At 41.8% G+C, this 27,112-nt stretch overlaps 1 protein-coding gene across 50 annotated transcripts in view; it reads right to left on the reverse strand.

The window, feature by feature from the left end:
• LOC110503876 (uncharacterized) overlaps positions 1 to 27,112 on the reverse strand; it is a 90,933-nt gene that overhangs the window by 4,445 nt on the left and 59,376 nt on the right. The window contains exons 13-62 of one of the 50 annotated variants that reach the window (XM_090218479.1): positions 26,603 to 26,665; positions 26,357 to 26,467; positions 24,255 to 24,404; positions 23,257 to 23,304; positions 23,059 to 23,154; positions 22,881 to 22,937; positions 22,672 to 22,740; positions 22,388 to 22,423; positions 22,207 to 22,299; positions 22,024 to 22,059; positions 21,481 to 21,576; positions 21,259 to 21,294; positions 21,030 to 21,116; positions 20,878 to 20,913; positions 20,721 to 20,762; positions 19,311 to 19,343; positions 19,068 to 19,121; positions 18,757 to 18,789; positions 18,578 to 18,661; positions 18,337 to 18,375; positions 18,155 to 18,241; positions 17,800 to 17,904; positions 17,598 to 17,708; positions 17,350 to 17,493; positions 17,200 to 17,271; positions 16,886 to 16,942; positions 16,711 to 16,746; positions 16,553 to 16,621; positions 16,387 to 16,452; positions 16,135 to 16,197; positions 15,884 to 15,919; positions 15,641 to 15,793; positions 15,357 to 15,497; positions 15,186 to 15,251; positions 15,012 to 15,044; positions 14,684 to 14,839; positions 13,097 to 13,147; positions 12,089 to 12,109; positions 11,839 to 11,865; positions 11,525 to 11,548; positions 10,964 to 11,011; positions 9,224 to 9,253; positions 8,567 to 8,596; positions 7,890 to 7,925; positions 7,577 to 7,633; positions 6,687 to 6,755; positions 4,905 to 4,952; positions 3,637 to 3,708; positions 3,069 to 3,110; positions 2,091 to 2,183 (exon numbers count right to left, since the gene is read on the reverse strand). In XM_090218479.1, the coding sequence (XP_090074605.1) occupies positions 2,091 to 2,183; positions 3,069 to 3,110; positions 3,637 to 3,708; positions 4,905 to 4,952; positions 6,687 to 6,755; positions 7,577 to 7,633; positions 7,890 to 7,925; positions 8,567 to 8,596; positions 9,224 to 9,253; positions 10,964 to 11,011; positions 11,525 to 11,548; positions 11,839 to 11,865; positions 12,089 to 12,109; positions 13,097 to 13,147; positions 14,684 to 14,839; positions 15,012 to 15,044; positions 15,186 to 15,251; positions 15,357 to 15,497; positions 15,641 to 15,793; positions 15,884 to 15,919; positions 16,135 to 16,197; positions 16,387 to 16,452; positions 16,553 to 16,621; positions 16,711 to 16,746; positions 16,886 to 16,942; positions 17,200 to 17,271; positions 17,350 to 17,493; positions 17,598 to 17,708; positions 17,800 to 17,904; positions 18,155 to 18,241; positions 18,337 to 18,375; positions 18,578 to 18,661; positions 18,757 to 18,789; positions 19,068 to 19,121; positions 19,311 to 19,343; positions 20,721 to 20,762; positions 20,878 to 20,913; positions 21,030 to 21,116; positions 21,259 to 21,294; positions 21,481 to 21,576; positions 22,024 to 22,059; positions 22,207 to 22,299; positions 22,388 to 22,423; positions 22,672 to 22,740; positions 22,881 to 22,937; positions 23,059 to 23,154; positions 23,257 to 23,304; positions 24,255 to 24,404; positions 26,357 to 26,467; positions 26,603 to 26,665 (3,342 nt within the window). Of the gene's footprint in view, positions 1 to 2,090; positions 2,184 to 3,068; positions 3,111 to 3,636; positions 3,709 to 4,904; positions 4,953 to 6,686; positions 6,756 to 7,576; positions 7,634 to 7,889; positions 7,926 to 8,566; positions 8,597 to 9,223; positions 9,254 to 10,963; positions 11,012 to 11,524; positions 11,549 to 11,838; positions 11,866 to 12,088; positions 12,110 to 13,096; positions 13,148 to 14,683; positions 14,840 to 15,011; positions 15,045 to 15,185; positions 15,252 to 15,356; positions 15,498 to 15,640; positions 15,794 to 15,883; positions 15,920 to 16,134; positions 16,198 to 16,386; positions 16,453 to 16,552; positions 16,622 to 16,710; positions 16,747 to 16,885; positions 16,943 to 17,199; positions 17,272 to 17,349; positions 17,494 to 17,597; positions 17,709 to 17,799; positions 17,905 to 18,154; positions 18,242 to 18,336; positions 18,376 to 18,577; positions 18,662 to 18,756; positions 18,790 to 19,067; positions 19,122 to 19,310; positions 19,344 to 20,720; positions 20,763 to 20,877; positions 20,914 to 21,029; positions 21,117 to 21,258; positions 21,295 to 21,480; positions 21,577 to 22,023; positions 22,060 to 22,206; positions 22,300 to 22,387; positions 22,424 to 22,671; positions 22,747 to 22,880; positions 22,938 to 23,058; positions 23,155 to 23,256; positions 23,305 to 24,254; positions 24,405 to 26,356; positions 26,468 to 26,602; positions 26,666 to 27,112 lie in introns of all 50 variants that reach the window. The other 49 variants (XM_090218478.1, XM_090218477.1, XM_090218476.1 and 46 more) reach the window with 49 other exon arrangements.

Here is a 27,112-nt window from a genome sequence, read left to right on the forward strand (position 1 = left end):
CTGTTGGCGACTATTTCTTTGTATTAAACTCAGTTTTGCAAAATTACGTCAAGTCTGTCAGAAGTCTAAACTTACGGGCAATCGACACTTTTCTACATTTACTGTAAGTGAATGATTGGGGCATGCTTACAAAGGGGAACTCAAAGTGAATGCCCTTGCTTCCGCTATCTTTACTGGATAGTAAAGATGAACAAATACAATAAATCGAACACATCTATCAAATTTGGTTCAAACCACAAGCTCTTTTTGTTCTACTTTTATCTTTATAGTTCCTGGGTCACAACATCCCATTCTCTGTAAAAAGCTATAACAGCTAAAAACTGTTTTTCTCCTTTTCCCTTTGTCTCTCTAGATGATAAATGGCTCTGTGCTGTTGTCTCTGTGGTAGTTGTGTCACGCCCTGGTCTTAGTATTTTGTGTTTTCTTATTCATTTGGTCAGGCCAGGGTGTGACATGGGTTTTGTATGTGGTGTGTTTTGTCTTGAGGTTTTTGTTAGGTATTGGGTTTGTATTATAGTAGGGGTATCTAGCATAGTCTATGGCTGTCTGGAGTGGTTCTCAATCAGAGGCAGGTGTTTATCGTTGTCTCTGATTGGGAACCATATTTAGGCAGCCATATTCTTTGAGTGTTTTGTGGGTGATTGTTCCTGTCTCTGTGTTTGTTTGCACCAGATAGGCTGTATAGGTTTTCGTGGTATGTTTGTTGTTTTTTTCATCGTCATTAAACATGTATCAAGAATACCACTCTGTGTTTTGGTCCTCCTCACCTTCACCTCAAGAAAACCGTTACAAGTTGCCACTAATAAATGGCTCTGTGCTGTTGTCTCTGTGGTAGTTGCCACTGATAAATTGCTCTGTGCTGTTGTCTCTGTGGTAGTTGCCACTGATAAATGGCTCTGTGCTGTTGTCTCTGTGGTAGTTGCCACTGATAAATGGCTCTGTGCTGTTGTCTCTGTGTTAGTTGCCACTGATAAATGGCTCTGTGCTGTTGTCTCTGTGGTAGTTGCCACTGATAAATGGCTCTGTGCTGTTGTCTCTGTGGTAGTTGCCACTGATAAATGGCTCTGTGCTGTTGTCTCTGTGGTAGTTGCCACTGATAAATGGCTCTGTGCTGTTGTCTCTGTGTTAGTTGCCACTGATATGGCTCTGTGCTGTTGTCTCTGTGGTAGTTGCCACTGATAAATGGCTCTGTGCTGTTGTCTCTGTGGTAGTTGCCACTGATAAATGGCTCTGTGCTGTTGTCTCTGTGGTAGTTGCCACTGATAAATTGCTCTGTGCTGTTGTCTCTGTGGTAGTTGCCACTGATAAATGGCTCTGTGCTGTTGTCTCTGTGGTAGTTGCCACTGATAAATGGCTCTGTGCTGTTGTCTCTGTGGTAGTTGCCACTGATAAATGGCTCTGTGCTGTTGTCTCTGTGTTAGTTGCCACTGATAAATGGCTCTGTGCTGTTGTCTCTGTGGTAGTTGCCACTGATAAATTGCTCTGTGCTGTTGTCTCTGTGGTAGTTGCCACTGATAAATGGCTCTGTGCTGTTGTCTCTGTGGTAGTTGCCACTGATAAATGGCTCTGTGCTGTTGTCTCTGTGGTAGTTGCCACTGATAAATGGCTCTGTGCTGTTGTCTCTGTGTTAGTTGCCACTGATAAATGGCTCTGTGCTGTTGTCTCTGTGGTAGTTGCCACTGATAAATGGCTCTGTGCTGTTGTCTCTGTGGTAGTTGCCACTGATAAATGGCTCTGTGCTGTTGTCTCTGTGTTAGTTGCCACTGATAAATGGCTCTGTGCTGTTGTCTCTGTGGTAGTTGCCACTGATAAATGGCTCTGTGCTGTTGTCTCTGTGTTAGTTGCCACTGATAAATGGCTCTGTGCTGTTGTCTCTGTGTTAGTTGCCACTGATAAATGGCACCGTCAGTGTTCACGATGATCCTTGGGGTTCACAATACAAAACATGCTCCTGAGAGGAAATAACCTTTATGGAAAATGACCCCCCCCCCCCACACACACACTATACATAAGAGATACTGTAACAACAACCCCATGTTTATGTACACATAGTGCATCTGATTATCACATATAGCGGTTATACACGTTACCCGGGTAGGCTTGCTGTGGGTAGCCGCCACCTTGCTGTGGGTAGCCCCGTTGTTGTGGGTAGCCACCTCCGTAATTTGGGACCGCACCAGCACCTGCAAGGGTAACACAGCAAAACTTAACAAAACAACAACACACAACAACACTACTTATACTGTATACATTGTATATACTGGTCTACATTTAGACAGGGTTACATACCCTACTGCAGCTTTGGTCTCAGACTTAACTTAAGCATGGCTTTTTCCTCAACAATCAATGGCCGAGCCCAGAACACAACCAGTCAAATTACAACATACAGCATGAACTGAGAGGTAGCATCAGGTCATATGCATTGTGTATGCATATTTACCAGGCCAGTGTGTTTATTCAAACTATTTAGCTACAGTATTTATCAAAAGGCTAATGGTGCTGAATTCTCCTTGGGTAACAACATTTGCATACAGTATTAGCAAAGTTGTACCATATGAACCCTGTGAAACAGGCAATATGTTGTACTGTGGGGTGCTCTGCTCTCTGTGTCAGGGAATATTTGACCAATGGTTGGTGGATAATAGCCTGCAGGCATTGACTAGTCAGTATCCGTGGAGCCTGAGGCAGAGAGCAGCCTCTCCACTGCTGGACCAGCGTGATAACATTCATCCCGAACAGCGAGGGAGAGGAGGAGAGGAGAGGATGCTGAAAGTTCCACAACTTTGGTGATACACTTCCAAGTATAATCCTGAACATAGTCAAAACCCTGCCAATTTGTCAACATAATCCTAACCATATGAAGACATGATATGTGCCATGCTAGTCTTGCGATGTCTGACTTGTCAGAGAAGTCTTTTCATCACAGTGTTTTGACAGTGAGTCTTAGTGAGGTGACACTGTCCTGCTACTTATGTGTGTGCATTTTTACCAGTTTATGAACATGAGGATGAAACCTCACAGTTAACTACAGTAAACTACAGAAACTACAGCAGGACAGTCAGTCTCACCTGGATTATAACCAGCACCACCAGCACCCAGGTTACCATAACCTATTGAACAGGAGAGAGTGGAGCATTACTGAAGAGTTGAGATATAGTTGAACGATTTTCAAATACTATTTGAACCCAGGTCTGCTGTTGAATATGGCTAAGCTGTAGGCAGGAACATCTTGTATACAATGATGGAATCCTACTTCCCCTGGCAGAGCTCACGCAGTACTGTTATGGGCAGAATAGAACGACTCTCCAGAGGTCTGTGCTGCTAGCTCTAAACCGTCACACTTTGATGTTGCAAAAACCGTTACAAACTAACTCGGCCTCTGACGGTAATCAGTCTCCACTGGGAGTCTCCACTGGTTTCTTCTATGTCTTGCCCTACAGTACTGTACCCTGGGGGATCCAGTGTCTGGAGTTGATATGACTCAATGATCAACATTTCTTACTACTTTTACGATAACTCTACTCCAAAATAAAGATAACATCACTGTGCTATGTTGTTCATATGAGTTAGATTGGATAAGTAAGACTAAAACGTGTAATTAGTACAAAGCTGGGCTTTAAGTGTCAGGGTTTTTACCTGGGGGTTTGGGTGCTTTTTGACCTGCTCCTGCCCCTGTTCCCAGACCAACACCAGCAGGATACCTCGCACCTGAAACATGAGACTGAATTAGTTCTCCAATAGCCTCATGCCATACCTCTAGTGGGTGAGACTAGTCCTCCACTAAGAACATGGTTGAAATTTCACACACTAGGTACAGTTGAAGTCGGAAGTTTAAATACACTTAGATTGGAGTCATTAAAACTCATTTTTCAACCACTCCACAAATGTCGTGTTAACAAACTATAGTTTTGGCAAGTCGGTTAGGATATCGACTTTGTGCATGACACAAGTAATTTTTTCAACAATTGTTTACAGACAGATTATTTCACTTAAAATTCACTGTATCACAATTTCAGTGGGTCAGAAGTTTACATACACTAAGTTGACTGTGCCTTTAAACAGCTTGGAAAATTCCAGAAAATGATGTCATGGCTTTAAAAGCTTCAGATAGGCTAATTGACATCATTTGAGTCAATTGGAGGTGTACCCGTGGATGTATTTCAAGGCCTACCTTCAAACTCAGTGCTTTTTTGCTTGACATTATGGGAAAATCAAAAGAAATCAGCCAAGACCTCAAAAAAAAAAAGTTAAAATAATCACAAGTCTGGTTCATCCTTGGGAGCAATTTCCAAACGCCCGAAGGTACCACATTCATCTGTACAAACAATAGTACGCAAGTATAAACACCATGGGACCACGGAGCCGTCATACCGCTCAGGAAGGAGACACGTTCTGTATCCTAGAGATGAACGAACTTTGGTGCGAAAAGTGCAAATCAATCCCAAAACAACAGCAAAGGACCTTGTGAAGATGCTGAAGGAAATGGGTATGTATCTGTAGCTTTATATAATCAGCAACTGTTGATGACAGTTGAACCTATCTAGCTACACTAGGCAGTTAAGGACAAGCCATTTCCCCGGCTATGGTCAAGCTTTGTGTTGTTACAAAGCTACAACCGCATAACTTGTAGCTTTGTAACTGTTTGAGGGGAAATGAGAGTTTCAGCGGTTTGGTTTCGAAAGGGTGTTTCTAGCTCAGTGGGCAATGGGGTTTCAGACACACAGTCCCTTTGGCATCTCATTCCTGGCTCTGGTGTCTGTCACAGTCACCGCTCCTATCGCCACATTGGTCACAGGAAGTGCAAGCCAGTGACATTTCCTGGACAATGATCACTCTGAGAGGCCAGAGTGAGGTAAAAGGGAATACAATATTGAGCTGGCCTGCTTCTCCTCTCTCATACGTACCCTGTCCCTGTCCATAACCACCTTGACCATAACCATACGGGTATCCCCCTGAATCATGGTGGAAAGAAAAGCAGTTTTATTCCTGACATGATGACCTCATTGTGTAGGGAATACCAGAGATTTATGTTGCCAGATTTACAGTGCATTTGGAAAGTTTTCAGACCCCTTGACTTTTTCCACATTTTGTTCCAGTATGTTACAGCCTTATTCTAAAATGAATTCAATTGATTTCTCCCCTCATCAATCTACACACAATACCCCATAATGACAAAGCAAAAACAGTTTTTTTCAAAATTGTTGCAAACGTATAAAAAATAAAAAACGGAAATATTACATATTCAGACCCTTTAATCAGTACTTTGTTGAAGCTCCTTTGGCAATGATTAGAGCCTCAAGTCTTTTTGGGTATGACGCTACAAGCTTGGCACACCTCTACAGTATTTGGGGAGTTTCTCCCATTATTCTCTGCAGATCCTCTCAAGCTTTGTCAGGTTTAATGGGGAGTGTACCTGCACAGTTATTTTCAGGTCTTTCCAGAGATGTTCGATCGGGTTCAAGTCCGGGCTCTAGCTGGGCCACTCAAAGACATTCAGAGACTTGTCCCGAAGCCACTCCTACGTTGTCTTGGCTGTGTGCTTAGGGTTGTTGATGCTGCCACCACCATGCTTCACCATAGGGATGGTGCCCGGTTTCCTCCAGAAGTGACGCTTGACATTCAGGCCAAAGTGTTCAATCTTGGTTTCATCATACCAGAGAATCTTGTTTCTCATGGTCTGAGAGTCCTTTAGGTGCTTTTTGGCAAATGTGCCTTTTACTGAGGAGTGGCTTCGGTCTGGCCACTCTACCATAAACACTTGATTGGTGGAGTGCTGCAGAGATGGTAGTCCTTTTGGAAGGTTCTCCCATCTCCACATAGGAACTCTAGAGCTCTCTCAGTGACCATCGGGTTCTTGGTCACCTCCCTTCTCCCCTGATTGCTCAGTTTGGCCGGACGGCCAGCTCTAGAAGAGTCTTGGTGGTTGCAAACTTTTTCCATTTAAGAATGATGGAGGCTACTGTTTTCTGGGGACCTTCAATGCTGCAGAAATGTTTTGGTACCCTTCCCCAGATTTGTGCCCCGACACAAACGAACACGAACTCTATGGACAATTCCCTGGACCTCATGGCTTGGTTTTTGCTCTGACATGCACTGTCAACTGTGGGACCTTATATAGACAGATGTTTGCCTTTCCAAATCATGTCCAATCATTTGAATTTACCACAGATAGACTCCAATCAAGTTGTAGAAACATCTCAAGGATAATCAATGGAAACAGGATGCACCTGAGCTCAATTTCGAATCTCATAGCAAAGGGTCTGAATATGTAAATAAGGTATTTACGTATAAAACTAAAAAACGTATAAGGTTTTATAGTTTTAATAAATGTGCAAACATTTCTAAAAACCTGTTTTTGTGTTGTCATTATGGAGCATTGTGTGTAGATTGATGAGGAAATAAAGGTATTTAATACATTGATTTTAAGGCTATAACGTAACAAAATGTGGAAAAGGGGAAGGGGTCTGAATACTTTCCGAATGCCCTGTATGTAACACAATGTTATATAGAGTTGATCTGAGGTTAGGGAGTATGGAGTTACAGTAAGACATTATTGAACTTATGGGATGGGGTTTAACTCAACATGTCTCTTTGTACGGCTCCATTATGGGGACATTGTGGATGTTGACTCAGTTACACAGAAAGCTTGCTTATTTCCTAAGACGCGTACGAAACTGATCCCATACCTACACCACCACCGGCTCCAGTAAGAGGAATACCTGCTCCTCCAGCCACACCGCCTGCTCCTCCCACAACTACAGGAGAGATACAAAACACAGTGAGTGAGATTATATACAGTGATCTCCAAAACTATTGGGACATTGACACATAGTTTGTCGTTTTGACTCTGTACTCCAGCACTTTGGATTTGAAATGATACAACGACAATGAGGTTAAAGTGCAGACTGTCAGCTTTAATTTGATTTTTTATCCATTAAGGTAAACGGTTCAGAAATTACAGCACTTTTTGTACATAGTCCCCCCATTTTAGAGGACCAAAAGTATTGGGACAAATTCACTTATATGTGTATTAAAGTAGTCAAATGTTTAGTTTTTGGTCCCATACTCCTAGAATACAATGATTACATCAAGCTTGCGACTCTACAAACTGTTGGAAGCATTTTCTGTTTTTTTGGTTGTGTTTCAGATTATTTTGTGTGCAATAGAAATTCATTGTAAATAATGTATTGTGTAATTTTGGAGTCACTTTTATTGAAAATAAGAATACTTTGTAGAGTTTGTAGAGTCACAAGCTTGATGTAATCATTGCATGCTATGAATATGGGACCAAATAGTAAACCTTTGTCTACTTTGAATACACATAAGTGAATTTGTCCCAATACTTTGGTCCCCTAATGTACATACACAAAGTGCTGCCATTTCTAAATGGTTCACCCAATTAGGATGAAAATACCCTCAAATTAAAGCTGACAGTCTGCACTTTGTATCATGTCAAACCCAAAGTGCTGGGGTACAGAGACAAAACAACAAAACATTTGTACTTTTGGAGCTCACTGTACTGTAGCTACATCTTCGATCAACACTTCTTATGACACAGTCATGCACTGACACACACCTGGAGGTTTCAGGGGCTTGGCTCCAGGAAGTTGTCCGGCTCCTGCTCCGTATGGAGCTGAGGAAATACAGAGATCATAAATGTAATCCGCACAGCCTATTTTTACTCTCTACTCCACAGTGACTGTAATGCCACAGTGACTGTATCACCAGGGATACGGAAATGTATTGAGATTAATGGACAAATACCTGAATAAAACAATTACAGTGATGGGGATTTAGTCTGAGTAGAAAGTAACCTAAGGCCACACATGGTCTTTGTGAATTAAGTTTGAGACTCCATTACAATGATGCAGATAGGGAAATTGGCTTACTTCCATAGCCTCCACCATAGGGATATCCACCTGCACCTGTGGAGCAATATATGCCATTAAAACCCTGTGGACATAACATATGGGTGTGGGGCTGGAAGGGATGCCACTACTGTAGTGTACCATCAAAGCTGTGGGATGGGACACTGATCTGAGATGGAATTATGACTGATGGTGGAGAGGACTATACAGTACTGCTAACTACAGTACCTCCTGTCTATGCTGAATGTCACACACAAGCTTTATTGTCCTAGCTCTATCAACAATAATCTCTTCAACATGACCTTGTGATTTGATAGTGAAGACCTACAGACTGTGTGAAGCTTTTAAAGTGATGACATAAGAGGTATACTGTGAGGTCAGCCTAGAGGTCAGAGTTCATGATCTAGTACATCTGGTACAGTTCAAACTAGTGTTTGTTGTTTTCTTTCTTTGCCTATAATACTAGTTTTAAGAGGATGTGGTGGAGTGGCCTTCTATCCCCTCCTCCTCTCCCCTCCTCTCACCTCCTCCTCTCCCCTCCTCTCCCCTCCTCTCACCTCCTTCTCTCCCCTCCTCTCACCTCCTCCTCTCCCCTCCTATCCTCCCCTCCTCTCCCCTCCTCTCACCTCCTCCTCTCCCCTCCTATCCTCCCCTCCTCTCCCCTCCTCTCACCTCCTCCTCTCCTGTCTCATACATACCCTGTCCATGACCATACGGGAGTCGTCCTGCTGAATCATGATGGAAAGAAAAGCAGCTTTATTCCTGACAAGGGAGCACCAGCGAGTGGCTCCGTCAGGTCATGTAGCTAGCATACTAATTCCAATAAAGTTAGCCGACCCCTGCTTATATAATAAACTTTAATATGCTTTCAACATGTCAAAATATTACACAGCTTATCCCTGGCCTGGCCATACAATCCTAATTTTGATCAGATCTTTGATGCATTAATTTACAGAGAAGAGGCTGATACTGCTGTCCATTGCATATGAATCAGTCCTATGAGTAATTGATGTGAATAAATCCTATTATTGATTAATGTAAAGATTGAGTCATGTTCCATCATTAAATCAGCATATCATAATGTATGATTAAATCAGCATATCACTCATAATGTGTGTAGTGGATTGATGAATTCTGCCTGTATAAAATACTGAATGGTGCAAGGATCTGTATTATCTGTATTATTTCCTGCAATATATGGATCAAGCCAAGGTCACATCTCAGTGAAGTCATACAGTAGTTTGAAATAAAAACAGAGATGTGTGTGTGTTTGTGTGTGTGTGTTTAAGCAGAGTGTGTCTGCTGCTAGTGCAGTGATAAGGTTGTGGTTTGCTCTTCTCCTCTCTCATACATACCCTGTCCATAACCACCATACGGGTATCCCCCTATCATGACGACAAAGAAAAGCAGCTTATTTCCTGACATGATGACCTCATCACCAGGGGACGCCAATGAATGGCTCAGTCAAAGAATGTTAGTTAAGACAATAAATGAGAACATCCTAATGCAGATTCAGTCATGCAAGGCCTTTCAGGTTTAAGACTTCAGACATTCATTTTGCGCTCTCATCTAGTTTAAGATTTGTTGGCCAATAATCATACATGGGCCTTCATTTTATGTTGTAGTCCAAATATGTATTTAAATGCTCAACAGAAATGGTTCACAAAAAATATGTACATGTAGGCCTGAATTGTTTTCTTTTTGCCTCTAGTGAAGGAGATACCCAGCTAGCTGAGACAGAGAGAACATATTCAACACATTCACAGGAGTTCAGGCAGGTTCACCCTAAAGCTTTACCTCATAAGGCAGGGGTTTCAAAAAATGCACATAACAAACATGTGAATGTATAAGGATGACTGCATCCACATGTCTAGATTCGGTCTATTCTTTTATATTACACGTCCCAACAGCACCGTATACGGCGTAGTACATCACTGGTGCAAAGCTTCCTGCCATCTAGGACCTCTATATCAGGCGGTGTCAGAGGAAAGCCCAAATAATTGCCAAAAACTCCAGCCACCCTAGTCATAGACTGTTCTCTCTGCTACTGCACGGCCAGCAATACCAGAGCGCCAAGTCTAGGTCCAAAAGGCTTCTTAACAGCTTCTATCCCCAATCAAATGGCTACCCGGATTATTTGCATTGTCCCCACCCCCATTTTTACACTGCTGCTACTCTCTGTTTATTATCCATGTATAATCACTTTACCTCTACCTACATGTACTTTTACCTCAATTACCTCGACTAACCTGTGTATATACTCGCTACTGTTATTTTATTGTTGATCCTTAATTATTTGTTATTTTTCTATTTCTCTTATTTTTTATTTGTATTTGTATTTTACTTTTTGTATTTTATTGTATTGTACTTTATTTTTTACTTCAGTTTATTTGAGTAAATAGATTCTTAGCACTTGCTGTATTTTTCTTACTGCATTGTTGGTTAAGGGCTTGTAAGTAAACATTTCACTGTAAGGTCTACCTGTTGTATTCGGCGCATGTGACAATTAACATTTGATTTGATTTGATTTATAAAGGTCCAAGACTACTAGCAAATATATCTGCACCTTTTACCTTTTACAATATGCTGTTGACTTGTACTTATCTCTGTATATCTTTAATCAATATGACTGTCTTGCAATGGCTAACACATTTTAGGTATGTCAACAAAAATTGTGGCCTGGGTCAGCATTATTCATATATGATGTATTACCATGGAATCATAATTCCTTTTAGTAGCAGTCTAGTCTTAATTGGATGTTTTGGTGCATTAGACCAGTGAAAAGGGCTGATGCTGCTGTTCATTGTGTGTAAACAACTCCTGCTACTGACTTACTGTACGTAAAGAAGGTAATAACATCCTTACCTGACCAATAACTAAGCATATTATTCCGAATCGTGTGTATGAGGGTTGGTACATCACTACTACATGAATGTGCATAGGGGTTAATACATCTTATATAGGCATGTAAAAGTGTTCAATCACATTATTGGATGGGTTATGGATCTGAGTTGATGGTATCAATTTGAAGTAAACAACCAGTGCTGTAATACTACTGCAATAATATAGTGTTAGTAGGGTTTCAGAATGCTTACCTGCACCAGGCGGTTTAGGAGCTTTGCCACCTGCTCCGACACCCACACCTGTAAATAATATAAAGTCGAGCGGTTAGAGCTTTGGGGCAGAAACCGAAAGGTCGCTAGTTTGAATCCCCGAGGCGACAATGTAAAATATCTGCCAATGTGCCCTCCAGCCCTAATTGCTCCAGTGTCGCCGTTGATAATGGCTGACCATGGCATTGACCCCACTCTCCAAGGGTGTCTCAGGGGGAGTTGGGATATGCAAAAAACACATTTCCAATTCACACGTGTCTATAATGCACATGTGAAATAGGACAAATATAAACACCCACCAAATTATTATTATTATTGCAATTTCCGTTTGCAACTGGAAACAAACTATTTAACAGCATTGCCTGCAGGAGTTTGTCGCCACCATGTGGCCAAACAATGTCACATACTCTGCTCCTTATAGTCCCCACTATTGAGACACCTAACCTCCAGGCTGCTGTACTCCAGTAGCAACTACATGAGAAGTATTTGAAAGAAAAACAATACATTTGAACCCAGGTCTGCTATGGTGGACACAACACTCACCAGGCTGAGCTGGGCCTGTACCAGCTGGAAACAAAGTGACACGTCTTTAACACACAGTTACAGAGGCATATATGTTCTAAGTAATGATACATCAAAACCCCTACTAATGTTTGACTGTACAGTGAATGCAAAAATAATCACAGGTCATGAACAATGAAGGTGAGCTGACAGTAAAGCCATCTAATATTGCTCTTCAAAGATAAGATAAGAAGAAAATATAAGAAAGTACAGAAAGTTTGATAGGTACAAGTAGGACACCATTTTTATGCAGAAGGAATTTTACGCTGTCAAGAGTATCTTTTTCAATGACTTACCACTAGGTTGAAGAACCCCAGCACCAACTGTGAAGGCAATCAGGTAAATTATTACCAGTTGGGTCATAATTATGACAGTTATAAAAGTTACTCCAAAATAGAATAACTTACCACTCAAAAAAATTAAATAAAATGTTCAGTGATTCTAATGACATATGTTGCAAAACTATTGAATATAAAGTATAATTGATGTTGGCTTCCTAAAAAAAATACAACAACTGTTCTGCAGTGGTAATGGTCTAATACATACCTCCTGGTAATCCTGTGGCACCTGCAGCAAACCAACAGAAAGTTAATCAATGACGTGGTATACTTATACTATGCATTTCCATGGAAATGAACAATAAAGTACTGTATCAAAGTACTCTATCCGAGATGCAACCAGACAGAGAGAAAATCAAACAGAATGAAATACCGTAAAGCTACACAAATGTTAGTTTCCCTACTGTGAAGAACACATCTAAAGCAGGGGCTCCAAACATATGTGCTGAAAGAATGACACAGTAATATGTACTTTTGTGTCCAATGTTCTCATATATATTTTTTCGAACAATGTGGTATTTAGAATACAGTACTGTAAGTAAACATCAGGTAATAGCAAGGATATGATCCCCTGCTGTAGAAGATAGAGGGAGATAGGACTTTAACTATCAAGGAGAAAGGGTGAGTGCATACAGTACGTATCTACAGGGATATCAGGCACAATCTTCATCGGAGCAATCTTTATTGTGGAGGAGAAGCTTGTCACAATACAGTCTCATACCAGTAACATTCAAGTATAAGTCAATCAAGTATTGACAAGTGTCAGATTCATTTTATTTGTTAAAAAGCAAGGGAGGGAAGAGAGAGCAGAAATAGGAGACATTTCAAGCGTAGCGAGCTGCAAAGTTAGTTGGGGGACAGAGAGGCGGAGCGTTTTAAGAGGACAAACTACGTCTAGAAAATACATTGGCATCACATTATTTTGTCAACATCCACATGAGCATTACTTTACATTCCTCTACATTTTTTTTTTAGCAGGAGGCCAAAACACTACAATGTTTTCACAAAGGAATCTAACAGAATCAACCGCTAACAACTGTCATATGGATTGAATGTTTATCAAAAGCCAATAAGTAATCGCATCAAATGTTATGAAATGCTTATGTAAGGAATTGTAAAGAACACATGTGTATACTACACTCTTCAAATGAAGTGTAACTATGTCCTTAGTCAGAAATGGTTTTATCATGCAAACACAGACAGCAGCAAGTCTTACTGGGCTCTGGCTTTGGGGCCTCTGTGGCCTGTGTGCCAATAGGTGTGGGATCTGCCAAAAGACAACAGGTTCCAGTTTCATCCATTGCAGTTGAAAACTAGCATAGAGCAGAAGCCATTATGGGGATCCTTGGCACTGCCATGGCAGGAGGGGATGGGGTAAGCTCCAGCTCCAGGTGGTGAATAGCTATTGGATCATACAATGACACTAAAGGGGACAGCACTAGCAGAACAGATATTAAGCTGTCTCTTGTTTGAGGGTCTTGGGAGAAGAGAGGGGGGCAAAGAGGTTTGGGGTTTGGGAGAAGAGAGGGGGGCAAAGAGGTTTGGGGTTTGGGAGGAGATAGGGGGGCAAAGAGGTTTGGGGTTTGGGAGGAGAGAGGGGGGCAAAGAGGTTTGGGGTTTGGGAGGAGATAGGGCAGGGGACTGGCTTGCATGATACTGCCGTTGCTGTTTGATACACCTGCAGTGGAGCGCAGTTAGCCAGACAGCAGTGGTAGTGGTAGAGGAGGGGGGAGTTAGATAGGATGCTAAGCCTGTGTCTGTAGGCCGTTGATGTCCTGCTGAGGCCTGCTGGAAACGTCTGATGGGGTTTTGTCAGGTTATACAGTACATCAAACAAAAAGGAAAACTTGCATTATAATCAGTCTCTATTATTGAATAAAAAATATATTTGTATGGCATTCTATGGTACAGTAATTACTGCTTTTTTAACAGCACTGTAAAATACAGTGTATATTTAAAATACAGTAACTCAGGGGTTCTCAAAAGGGGGTTTGAGGTACTGCAGGGGTCCACGGACAGATTATAATTATGATTTTTTTTTACACATATTTTTTATGAATATTATTAACAACAACATATTAAACTAATTTTGGCCAAGGGATCCGTGGAATAAGTTTAGAAGGTGTCATACAATACAATACAATGTAATATTATTAATCTACAATGTATGTTCTTAACCTGGCGCAACATGGGCCTGTCAGGCTCACATGGATATTGGTATCCACAGTTCTCTGCCAATTACCAATCTTTTTACATGATACTTTTTGTATTCCCCCCAAATTGTTTTAACATAACTGCACTGTAATTTAAGCTTTAAAACTGTAAAGTTTTCTCTCTGCCCCATGACAAAATGTGTAGAATTGCAGGAAAATGTTCCTTCCCAGGGTCCGAGACTTGGTTCATCCGGCCATGCACTGCCAACGTCTTAGTTTACTACACTCCTTGTATGCTATTTTAACTCACTCGAGCTTTGTTATTATTATGAGGGGGTCTCTGATGAGTTTTCTGTCACAAAAAGGGTCCCTGAAAAGTTTGAGAACCGCTGCAGTAAATAACACTTACTCTGTAGCTTTTGATATACAGTATTTGCACTGATCAATGAGAAAACAGTTGAATCCAAAGTCTTGTTGAGTGCAAAACACCTGTTATGGGTCATAGTGTCACATTAGGAACTTTGTGGATTTTCTTTCAACCCTTCATTTTGGACCTAGTTGTGTAGTACTAGGAATGATCCTGAAGGAACTATCTAGGCTAGGAAAAATAAACCTAGCAAGAATCAAAGGTGAAACTAGTATCCATTTACCTGGTTTGCCTGCGATAGGTATCCCTGTGCCCACTGGTAAGTCAGTGCGCTCAATGGCAGTTCCTCCAACACCACCACCCACGCCCACACCTGGACTTGGAGTCGCTGCTGGCGCTGGCACACCTTCTCCACCGATGCCCACCCCGTTTGGCTTACCTGTGGGCAGGTTGGAACATAATCTCTTGAGCTATGGTGAAAATCTTGATTCAGCTAACAAGAGATATTAGGTACTGTACAGAGACCGCACAGAACAGACAAACAATATTGTTCTTCCACTGGTCTGCATTACCTAGACTAAAAGTTATGACAGAACAAGAGAGGCTCTTACCATATTTAGCAGCTTTGGCCGCGGGATCATATCCTGCAATCACAAGCATCACATCATTTATATTTTCACTGTATTCTGAATCACCTTGATATCTCACAGAAAGACAGACCAGACCGTGATGCTGTTGGAGCTCTTTCTGATGTCTTTACTATTCACACACATCCTCTGACGTACCTCCAGCTCCTACTCCACCCTGTACTCCTCCTGCTCCTAAGCCTGTTCCTACACCTCCTGAGACTCCTGCGTAGAGGTTCACAAGGAAATTATATGATTTCAAAACCAGAGATGTGAGCATGAATTCAACTGATGTACAAATTCTGATGTTGCTGTTTTGAGTGATCTTACCATATTTAGCAGCTTTGGCTGCAGCGGGATTATATCCACCAGCCCCAGTTACACCCCCTCCTCCTCCTCCTAGTAATCCTCCTCCTGGTAATCCTCCTGCTCCTCCAGCTCCTATTCCTGCTCCTGCACCTCCGGGGACTCCTGTGGTAGAGGGCCACAAGAAAACAATTGGATTTTTAATGAATGTCCAGCTTCAGAACTGCCAAAGATACAGTAGACTTGTCACACCACGACTTGAGATAGACGTAAATTCAACCAATGTATCCAGTTTTGAGTGATCTTACCATATTTAGCAGCTTTGGCCGCAGCAGGGTTATATCCTCCAGCCCCTGGTACCCCTCCTCCTGCTCCTCCAAGTCCTCCAGCCCCTGGTACCCCTCCTCCTGCTCCTCCAAGTCCTCCAGCTCCTAGGCCTGCTCCTGCACCTCCTGGAACTCCTGTGGTGGAGGGTCACAAGAAAATTATAGTTAGTTAAAAGTAGACAGAAGTTTAACTCTGATGTTGCTGTTTTGAGTGTTTTTTCTTACCATATTTAGCAGCTTTGGCCGCAGCAGGATTATGTCCTGACATGCAAAAAGTTAATAAATGAAAGACATCATCCCTGATTTATGAACTCACTAAAACAATTGGGGGGCGGTTAGGAGAATGCCCAATGAAAATGTTTTCTATTCCAGGATAAGTCTTCATCTCTGTCTAGGAAGCTACCCTTTACAGAGATCAACATAATGTGTAGCATATAGTACAGTACATTTACAGGGCAAAGCCAAAACGGACTCACCTCCATATCCAGCCCCGGGTACCCCTCCTGCTCTCCCGGCTACGCCAGCTCCTCCTGGAACTCCTACAGATCAGGCTCAGGATGTTATTATTTGGTGGTTTAAACAACATGTAATGGTTGCTTCTTTGAAACCCAGTGGGAAAAAATGTCATTTATTTAGGGGGTTTGGCACCCCCGGCAGTGTATCAATACAGTATATTAATACAACGGTTAGGCAGTACATTTTTCAAAATCATGGAGAGGATAAAATACCATATTTAGCAGCTTTGGCAGCAGCGGCAGCCCCTCCTGCTGGTACCCCTCCATATCCTCCATAGCCTGCAATACAAAACAAATAGCAACGTTTATAAATGACCTCATAAATGGTTTGATAAGACAGACCAAAGCTCCCCAATCATAGATCAACTTCTGTGCAAACCTCCATATCCTGGTCCAGCCCCAGTCCCTGGCCCTCCTCCTGCTCCTCCTAGGCCGGCTACTCCAGCTCCTGGGACCACAAGAAGAAATTGTTATTATTTTGAAATAATGTCTCCATTCAGAACTGCCTAAGATACAGTATACTCTTCTTCTTCTTACCATATTTAGCAGCTTTGGCCGCAGCAGGATTATATCCTGAAATGTAAAAAAAGAATAAATTAAAAACATCACTCTTGCATCCCAAGCCTCATGATACAGTAGTATTACTAACACTAGTTTATGCTATCAATTCATGATATTACAGTATATCGAGTTGGCATCATTAGAAACGTACCTCCAGCTCCTGCCCCTCCTGCTGCCCCTCCTGCTGCCCCTCCATATCCCCCATAGCCTGTCAGTCAAAACATAGAACATCATCAACCAAGTAGCACTATAAGGCAATGTACCCCACTTTACCTTAAAACCAAACCCTCTGCTCAAACACACTAACTCCACAGCTTAAACCTGTGTATAAAGCCAACTCTACCCCTATGCAAAGTTTACAAACTACATAGAGATGTATTGTACATAGGAACAAATACATATTGTATGTGTGAACACTGCCTTTACTTCCACTCCTCCCCTAGACCCTTCCTTTGGTATACGTACTCCCAGGCCTGGGATATCCTCCAGCAGGCACACCCCCATATCCACCCCCTGGCCCACCAGCAGCCCCCTGACCTATAACACAGGAGACACGTCATGAGCAGACACACAGTAGTACTGTAAAACATTGACAGAAATGTGAATTTTTCTTACCATATTTAGCAGCTTTGGCTGCAGCAGGATTATATCCTCCAGCCCCAGGGACAACCCCTGCTCCTCCTCCAGGTACTCCCTGTATTCCTCCTGCTCCTCCAAGTCCTCCTGCTCCCAGGCCTGTTCCTACACCTCCTTGAACTCCTATGTGTTCACATGGAAATTATCTGATTTTAAAACCTGAAATGTCAGCATGAATTCAACCAATGTACCAACTCTGATGTTGCTGTTTTGAGTGATTTTTCTACCATATTTAGCAGCTTTGGCTGCAGCGGGATTATATCCTCCAGCCCAAGGTACACCCCCCCCTCCTCCAAGTCCTCCAGCTCCTAGACCTGCTCCTGCACCTCCTGGAACTCCTGTTGTAGAGAAAAAGGATTGTATTTAAAAGTCATGTATACCATAAACCAACACTGAATGAGACTAGCCTTGTGTTTTTAGTAATATTACCATATTTAGCAGCTTTGGCTGCCGCGGGATTATATCCTAAAGCCCCAGGTACACCCCCTGCTCCTCCTCCAGGTACTCCTCCTGCTCCTGCACCTCCGGGGACTCCTGAGGTAGAAAACATCAAGATTTTGTTGTTAAGTCATGGCTAACTTAACAATTGAAAAGATACAGTAGACTTGTCACTTTTCTTCTTTGCCATATTTGGCAGCTTTGGCAGCAGCAGGATTATACCCTACAAATAAATTAATTAATAGATTTAAAAAAAGATTTTCAAAGTCACACTTTCCAAGCCACATAATGCAGAAGCATACAAAACAGTGTGAATGGATTGGAGAAGTCAAGCATCATGACTGACCTCCAGCCCCAGCTCCTCCTGCTGGTACCCCTCCTGTTCCTCCAAGACCTCCAGCTCCTAGGCCTGCCCCTGCACCTCCTGGGACCCCTATGGTCGAGGGAAAAAAACAAACATTGGATTTCAAATTCAACTATTGCATCAACACTGAATGAGTCTGGCCTGATTTGGAGTGATTTTCTTACCGTATTTAGCAGCTTTGGCAGCGGCAGCAGGATTGTATCCTGAAATACAAAACAATGACAATAATTCAAAACATCACTCCTGACTTGGATAATATAACAAAACTGCATTTCCAGCCCCATATCCTGAAATGTAATAAGATCATGAGATATAAATATCACTTTAGATAATCCTGTTGCCAAGCACTGGTTTATACCATCGATTCATTAAAATTGTTATAAGCCTTAGACCATGATGAGATACCTCCACCTCCAGCCCCTGGTACCCCTCCTCCTGCTCCTCCAAGTCCTCCAGCTCCTAGGCCTGCTCCTGCACCTCCTGGTATTCCTATGGTGGAAGGTCACAAGAAAAATATCAGCATAAATTAAGCAATGTACCAATACTGAATGAGCCTGAAGTTGTTTCAAATGTGGTTTTCTTACCATATTTAGCAGCTTTGGTGGCAGGGTTGTATCCTAAAATAAAAAAATAATTAAATTAACTTACATCATCCTTCCTGGCTTGAATAGCAACATTCAACTGCATTTCTAGCCCCATAAAGTAGCAGCAGACAGCACAGAGTGTCTGGAGGGTAGAAATGACTGTACATCTTAATGATTCAAATGAACTTGATCATGAACATTTGTCTTACCATGAATTTCTGAGTCTCCTCAATCAGTAGTTTATGCTATGAATGAATTCATGAAATTGCTACAAGCGTAAGATATTTTAGTGCAATAATTAGATAAGGTACCTCCAGCCCCTGGAAAAGTCCCTGCTCCCCCAAATCCAGCACTCCCTGGAACACCTATAGGGAGGGTAACATCCATACAGTATATTACACTATACAACATGATAATTTCTATTATTAAAAAAGACTAGTGTGAGTTGGAGCTAACTAAGCCAAAGAATGAAGCCCTTCGGTGATGGTGTGTTAACAGCATTGTAAAGTCTGTGGCCTGGGCAGCTTTGGGATGTTTTGGTTAGTTATCCTCACCATAATAGGGAGGCCTGGCTCCCGCTCCATAGCCTGTTCAGAGATGATGAAAATGGTAATGGTGTTAAGATATCTGCTACATGGAGTTTAAAGCTGCAGTGCCAATCCAGGTTAGTGCACTTGATAGAAGTCAAGACAATACAGAATTCTAATGCATATACAAGGATGTCTACACGCAAAATGCACTGATTACCAACTCTCAGGTTGGGGTCTGCTTGAGCAAGGCACATCACCTTCATGCAGAGCCCAGTAGCTGGGATAATGTACAGTGGGGTACATAATTGTTGGCACTCTTGATAAAGATGAGCAAAAAAGACTATTAAATAAATAACACAAATACTGAGCTATATTGTATGCTCCAAAAAATTGTGGAATTATATTGATATTAATACAATTGACAATTGCTCAGAGAAATAGATCTAGATAGAACATTATTGGCACACCTGTTTTCAATACTCTAGCAACCTCTCCTTGCGAGGATAAAGACACAGAGTTTTACGAGATTGGAGAACATGTTGGGAGGGATCATAGACTATTCCTCCAAACAGAACCTTTCCAGAACCTTGATGTCCTTTGTTTGCGGTTATGGACTGCACTCTTCAATTTAAACCACAGGTATTCAATGGGGTTCGAATCCAGAGACTGAGATGGCTATTGCAAAATGCTGGTTTTGTGGTAAATTATCAATTTCTTTGTGGATTTTGATTAGTGCTTTGGGTTATTGTCTAGCCAAAGATAGTCAAAGATCCACCATCCTATTTTACAGTAGGTATGAGGTACTTTTCTGCATATGCTTCTGTTGTCAATGCTAAACTCACCAGTGATGTGCATGGCCAAAGAGCTCCATGTTCATGTCATCTGACCATAGCACCCATTCCAAGCCAAGTGCCAATGCTGTTTATCAAACTCCAGGTAGTGCTATAGTCATATGACATGAAAACAGAACTCTTTGGCCATGCTCACCAGTGGTGGGCTTGGCATCGAAAAATGGAACTTAAGCTTGGCCGTAAGTGGATCTTCCATCAAGACAATAATCCTAAACAGACATCAACATCAACAAAGAAATGGTTAATTGTCCCCAAAATCAATATTTTGCCCTGGCCATCTCAGTCTCCGGACTGGTGGAATGGAATGGTCTAAGATCCCTCCCAATGTCCAATCTCAGAAAATTATCGTTATCCTCGCAAGAACACTCTGAGCAATTGTATTAATATAAAATAATATAATTGCCCCATTGTTTTGAGAGCATAGGTCAATAATTGTATTGTTTATTCAGTCTTTTTTGCTCATCTTTATCAAGGGTGCCAATAATTTTGGACATGACTGTACTTTAGTTTAAGCTATAGCTAGGAAAACATACTGTAGTAGAGGTGTGTAGTATGTTCCTCCATTCAGAGGTGTTTAACCTACCTCCAGCTCCCCCTAACCCTGCGCCTGCTCCTCCTGGAACTGCTGTGGGGGAGGGTGACATGAAAACAAGGGTTGGTTAAAAGTGGACAGACATTTCAGCATGAGCTAAAACCAATGTACCAACTCTGATGTTGCTGTTACGGGTGATGTTTCTTACCATATTTAGCGGCTTTGGCCGCAGCAGGATTATATCCTGAAATGTAAAAAGTTAATTCATTAAAAAGGAAATTCCGCCAAGCCATTACAGTAGACATAGAGTAGAGTCAAACTACATGAAATCCTGCACCCCAATGGTGCTCCTTACTGTACCTCCAGCCCCAGCTCCTGGTACTCCTCCTACTCCTCCTGCAACTGATCCAGCACCTGGAAGACCGCCTGCACCTCCTCCAGGGAGTCCTGTGTAGAGAGACACAAGAAAACCATTGGATTTCAGAAGCATGTCTAAATTCAGATATTTAACAGTGGAACTAAATTAGTTAACAGTATGAATTCAATCAATGTACCAATTCTGATGTTGCTGTTTTGAGTGATTATTTACCATATTTAGCTGCTTTGGCCGCTGCGGGATTATATCCTAAAATGCAAAAAGTTAATCACTCGTGATTTTTATAGTCTAAAAATGATTAAAGATATTTTGTTTACAAAAAAAAATTACTAGTTTACAATATCATACCTGAATAAAGTCCTTAATCTACACAGTAAAGAGCAGCACCACTGAGATGAGATTAGTGATAAATGTGTAGTATACTTTTAGGCTCACCTGCAGCCCCAGGTACACCTCCCCCTCCTAGTACCCCTCCTGGTACTCCTCCAAGTCCTCCAGCTCCTAGGCCTGCTCCTGCACCCCCTGGAACTCCTGTGTGGCAAGACAAGACAAGACAAGACAAGACAAGACAAGACAAGACAAGACAAGACAAGACAAGAACAGTTAGTTAAAGGGATGATCTGCAGTTCAAACAATAACAAAGCAATCTAAAATTTATAGACAGCGCTACGGATGCAAGACTGACCATCCATGATATCAACATTATAGTTTTAACACTGTTTTGAGGCTATGCAGTATTTGTTTACAATAAAAAGGTTTACAAACAAAGGAGTAAAACACGTTTATTTTGGATTCTGATGGTACGACAGTTCAGCTGAACTAAGGAAGCATCTATATGTTATATTCTTCAGGAATATGTGGGTATAAACAGTATCATTAATTGATTAAAAAAAAATATGTAGCAACTGCTGTTTACCCCTTTAAATGTGAAAATAAAACATTTATGTACCACCACTTGTTTTGAGAGCTTTTTCATACCATATTTAGCAGCTTTGGCCGCAGCAGGGTTATATCCTGAAATGCAAAAGTTTATGCATTAGAAACCCAGATTTTTATAGTCAAACTGCAATCACAAAAAAATGTGGCAGAATTATGAACTAACTAAACTCACTGTAAGAGGTCTATCAGATTTTTAAATTGTACAGTTTCTTTCATATGTACCTCCAGTTCCTCCGGGTACCCCTCCAGGTACTCCTCCTGCTCCTCCTGCTACTGATCCAAGACCTGGGACGCCCCCTGCACCTCCTGGGACTCCTATGGTGGAGGGTCACAAGAAAACGACTCACATTCAGTCTAGTCTTACTATCTAAAACTCTGATATTGCTGTTCTGAGTGATCTTACCATATTTAGCAGCTTTGGCTGCAGCAGGATTATATCCTGAAACGTAAAAAAAATTAAAATAATCTGAACAGCTTTAGATAAACACTGTCAGTATAGACCACAAAAAGAGTGAAAAAGCTATATGTTTCATTTGTATCCTCTGAATATCTAGTGGTAGTAATGTTGCTGTCCTGCAGTAACTGTAGCTGTCCTGTCTAGTAGTTTTGTTTGGTGGTACTGTACACTGTCAGGTACAGTAGTAGGTCAGAGATCTCTTTCTCACACTCTCTTTCTCTCTCTCTCACCTCCAGGGTAAGCTCCTCCTACTCCAGGGTAGGCTCCACCTGCACCAGGCACACCACCCAAACCAGCACCTAGGGGTGGGTGAAGAGAGAGAGAGAGAGAGAGAGAGAGAGAGAGAGATAGAGAGAGAGAGAGAGAGAGAGAGTAAACCCCTCAAGAGTTAGTAGTTGAAGTAAAGACATTTCAGTAGCCCTGTGATAGCGATCATTACCATATTTAGCAGCTTTAGCTTGAGCCTGGGCCGGGTTAAGACCTCCTGTCCCCACACCTGCAGAGAGTGGGGGAACATAGACAGAGTTACAGGTCTCATTTCAAATTAATTTAAGTAATAGAAAGCTTTTAAAATATATTTTCACATATATTTGTGTAAGTGTTCTCCAAATCCCTACCAGTTCCAATGGGGTATCCAGGCTTGGATCCAGGACCTCCTTTTCCCCCAGGAAGGCCTGCTCCACCACCACCACCACCACCAAAGCCCCCGTATCCTGAAACAAGTGGAGAGAAACTTCTACCATCTACACACATACAATTACACATACATGCAGACACAATACTTAAAACATTTACATATGAAAAACTTTCTGTACCAAATGGAAGTTTGCCTCCAGCTCCTCCAGCTTTCGCTCCATAGCCACCTGTGGAAACCATGGTGACATATAAACGGAATAGAGTAAAGGTTTTGAATATCCGCTAGCACACTGTCAGAAAATCAATTACTTACTTCAATGTTTTTGAACTGTCTTTTTTTTAAGGTATTGATTTATTGCTGATTTATTCATTTCAGATCCATCCAAATACATAAAACCACACAATTACACTCAAGTATATTCAGCAGTAAACGTTAATGCGTCTAATGTAGAGGGTTAGTAGTTCTACATCATTGTTAAGGTTTGAGCCCAGTAGGTCATAGCTGAAGCAGTTTGGGTTTTTGCATGTGTAAACACAGCTACATTTGTTTCTCATCACACCGGTGTTGATTTGATTCAGAGATATGACCTAGCCCGCTACAAACATCGAGAAACATTCTGAAAACGAAGCTACGGAACAGACAAGGAGGATTTGTCAGTCCACTCAGATCTTACTATTGCCCCTGAGTGACTACAGATCTGAGAGGAGGCTAAAGGAGAGCTCTAACCTACTGTATGCTTTTGGCTGCATGACACTCTTCCCTGTGAGGGACCACATTCGTTAAATAGATAACTAAGACCATGTTGTCTTAACACACATAATATTAACTGACATTGATTGAAGTGGTGGTCCCTTATAGGGAATGGGTGTGAAGCAGCTAACTTACATACAATACATGACAGGAGCAATCACAGTTTTAGTGGGTTACGGTTCGGAGGTATTGCACTTTTCAGATTCTCGAAGCGTCTTAGAGGGGTAGGTGGTAGATGTATTGTTCTGATTTTGAGGTCTTCCTAGAACGTGATGATGTGACTGCAACAACACATGGAGAAAAGGGTCTCATTTTTGAAAACAACTCAGTTTTGAAGAGGAAAGAAAACACCCTTGTCCCAAAGCCAGGACCTAGGCCTCAAAAAGAGAACGATTCTCAGCAGCCAATTCACAATGATAAACCCACCATACATGACCTGATGCCATAGAGGGGGGTAGCCATAGAACCGCCCGTGCATGTGGCCGTTCATGTGACCGTGGCCGTGCATGGGGCTGTGCATGTGGCCATAATGGGGGTGATGGGGATAAGACACTCTGTGCACTGGAGGGAAAGGAACTGCAACGCACGGTCAACAGTGTGTCAACTTAATTTATAGTGACTGCAAACATCTGACATTTAACATCCATTAAACACTGGGATGATTGACGTTTAAGGACAATAGTCATAGTTGTTTTTAAATAACTAATGGAGGATTGCCACCTCCAGTTTACCTGCACACGCCAAATGACTATACACTTGTTTTAACACTAGCTACAGTGCCTTGCGAAAGTATTCGGCCCCCTTGAACTTTGCGACCTTTTGCCACATTTCAGGCTTCAAACATAAAGATATAAAACTGTATTTTTTTGTGAAGAATCAACAACAAGTGGGACACAATCATGAAGTGGAACGACATTTATTGGATATTTCAAAAAATTTTAACAAATCAAAAACTGAAAAATTGGGCGTGCAAAATTATTCAGCCCCTTTACTTTCAGTGCAGCAAACTCTCTCCAGAAGTTCAGTGAGGATCTCTGAATGATCCAATGTTGACCTAAATGACTAATGATGATAAATACAATCAACCTGTGTGTAATCAAGTCTCCGTATAAATGCACCTGCACTGTGATAGACTCAGAGGTCCGTTAAAAGCGCAGAGAGCATCATGAAGAACAAGGAACACACCAGGCAGGTCCGAGATACTGTTGTGAAGAAGTTTAAAGCCGGATTTGGATACAAAAAGATTTCCCAAGCTTTAAACATCCCAAGGAGCACTGTGCAAGCGATAATATTGAAATTGAAGGAGTATCAGACCACTGCAAATCTACCAAGACCTGGCCGTCCCTCTAAACTTTCAGCTCATACAAGGAGAAGACTGATCAGAGATGCAGCCAAGAGGCCCATGATCACTCTGGATGAACTGCAGAGATCTACAGCTGAGGTGGGAGACTCTGTCCATAGGACAACAATCAGTCGTATATTGCACAAATCTGGCCTTTATGGAAGAGTGGCAAGAAGAAAGCCATTTCTTAAAGATATCCATAAAAAGTGTTGTTTAAAGTTTGCCACAAGCCACCTGGGAGACACACCAAACATGTGGAAGAAGGTGCTCTGGTCAGATGAAACCAAAATGGAACTTTTTGGCAACAATGCAAAACGTTATGTTTGGCGTAAAAGCAACACAGCTGAACACACCATCCCCACTGTCAAACATGGTGGTGGCAGCATCATGGTTTGGGCCTACTTTTCTTCAGCAGGGACAGGGAAGATGGTTAAAATTGATGGGAAGATGGATGGAGCCAAATACAGGACCATTCTGGAAGAAAACCTGATGCAGTCTGCAAAAGACCTGAGACTGGGACGGAGATTTGTCTTCCAACAAGACAATGATCCAAAACATAAAGCAAAATCTACAATGGAATGGTTCAAAAATAAACATATCCAGGTGTTAGAATGGCCAAGTCAAAGTCCAGACCTGAATCCAATCGAGAATCTGTGGAAAGAACTGAAAACTGCTGTTCACAAATGCTCTCCATCCAACCTCACTGAGCTCGAGCTGTTTTGCAAGGAGGAATGGGAAAAAATGTCAGTCTCTCGATGTGCAAAACTGATAGAGACATACCCCAAGCGACTTACAGCTGTAATCACAGCAAAAGGTGGCGCTACAAAGTATTAACTTAAGGGGGCTGAATAATTTTGCACGCCCAATTTTTCAGTTTTTGATTTGTTAAAAAAGTTTGAAATATCCAATAAATGTCGTTCCACTTCATGATTGTGTCCCACTTGTTGTTGATTCTTCACAAAAAATACAGTTTTATATCTTTATGTTTGAAGCCTGAAATGTGGCAAAAGGTCGCAAAGTTCAAGGGGGCCGAATACTTTCGCAAGGCACTGTATGTGTCCATTTCTATAGATTCCAAGATGTCAATGCAATGACTGGAAAATTTAGCTTCATTATCAACATTTTACCTGTGAATTGATAGTAGAAAATATATCATTAGCAGTCATTAAATTGTCCGGTGACATACCTTGTGTTTTGGGAGTTTTGAGTGGGTATCCATGGAATACTCCTGGCTGCATTGGTCCTCCGTAACCAACACGACCTGAGCCTCCTGGTCCCTGTTGTCCTCCACCTGGCACTGTAGAGGACAAATCATATCAGGCAGACAGACGGACAGGCAAACACATGCAGGCAGGCAGATAGAGAAACAGACTTGACATGAAAACAATGTGATCTGTAGATGCATGCTACAGGTATCCCAATCAAATGTTACATGATTTGGGATTGAGTCCGTTCCCAGTGGCCACACCAGGCAGCACTCCACGACCACCAAACCCTGCAGACATGAAGAGGAGGGGATCAGAGATTTAGCTAGTAAATGGATTAAGGTTGAATGGCGGGATTTACCGAGATTTACCGGGATTGACCGCCTAAAACCACTCCCTTAAATTATAATAAATGATTTATATGAACAGCATGGCGTGAAATGGCGTTAAATGATATGTGATGTCTAAATCTGGCTTCCCTGCGGGCTCTGCATGATGAACACTCAGGGTGGGGACAGACAGCCCATCTCCGTATGGAGCGCAGTTCACAATGCATGTAGACCTACTTATGATCTCATCATGGCAACTTTTTTTCTTGTGACAGGTAGGCCCACATTTGGTACAGCATAGACTATGCTACAGTAACATAAATACCAAATGCGCATCTAACTTACACATCTCCATCTGGCTTTCAGGGATCCCCTTGTTTTTTAATTGTAAAGATTATTATTATCATT

Source organism: Oncorhynchus mykiss, chromosome 24 (genome assembly GCF_057628025.1).
Source record: "Oncorhynchus mykiss isolate SJ-2025 chromosome 24, ASM5762802v1, whole genome shotgun sequence".
NCBI classification, from domain to species: Eukaryota; Metazoa; Chordata; class Actinopteri; order Salmoniformes; family Salmonidae; genus Oncorhynchus; species Oncorhynchus mykiss.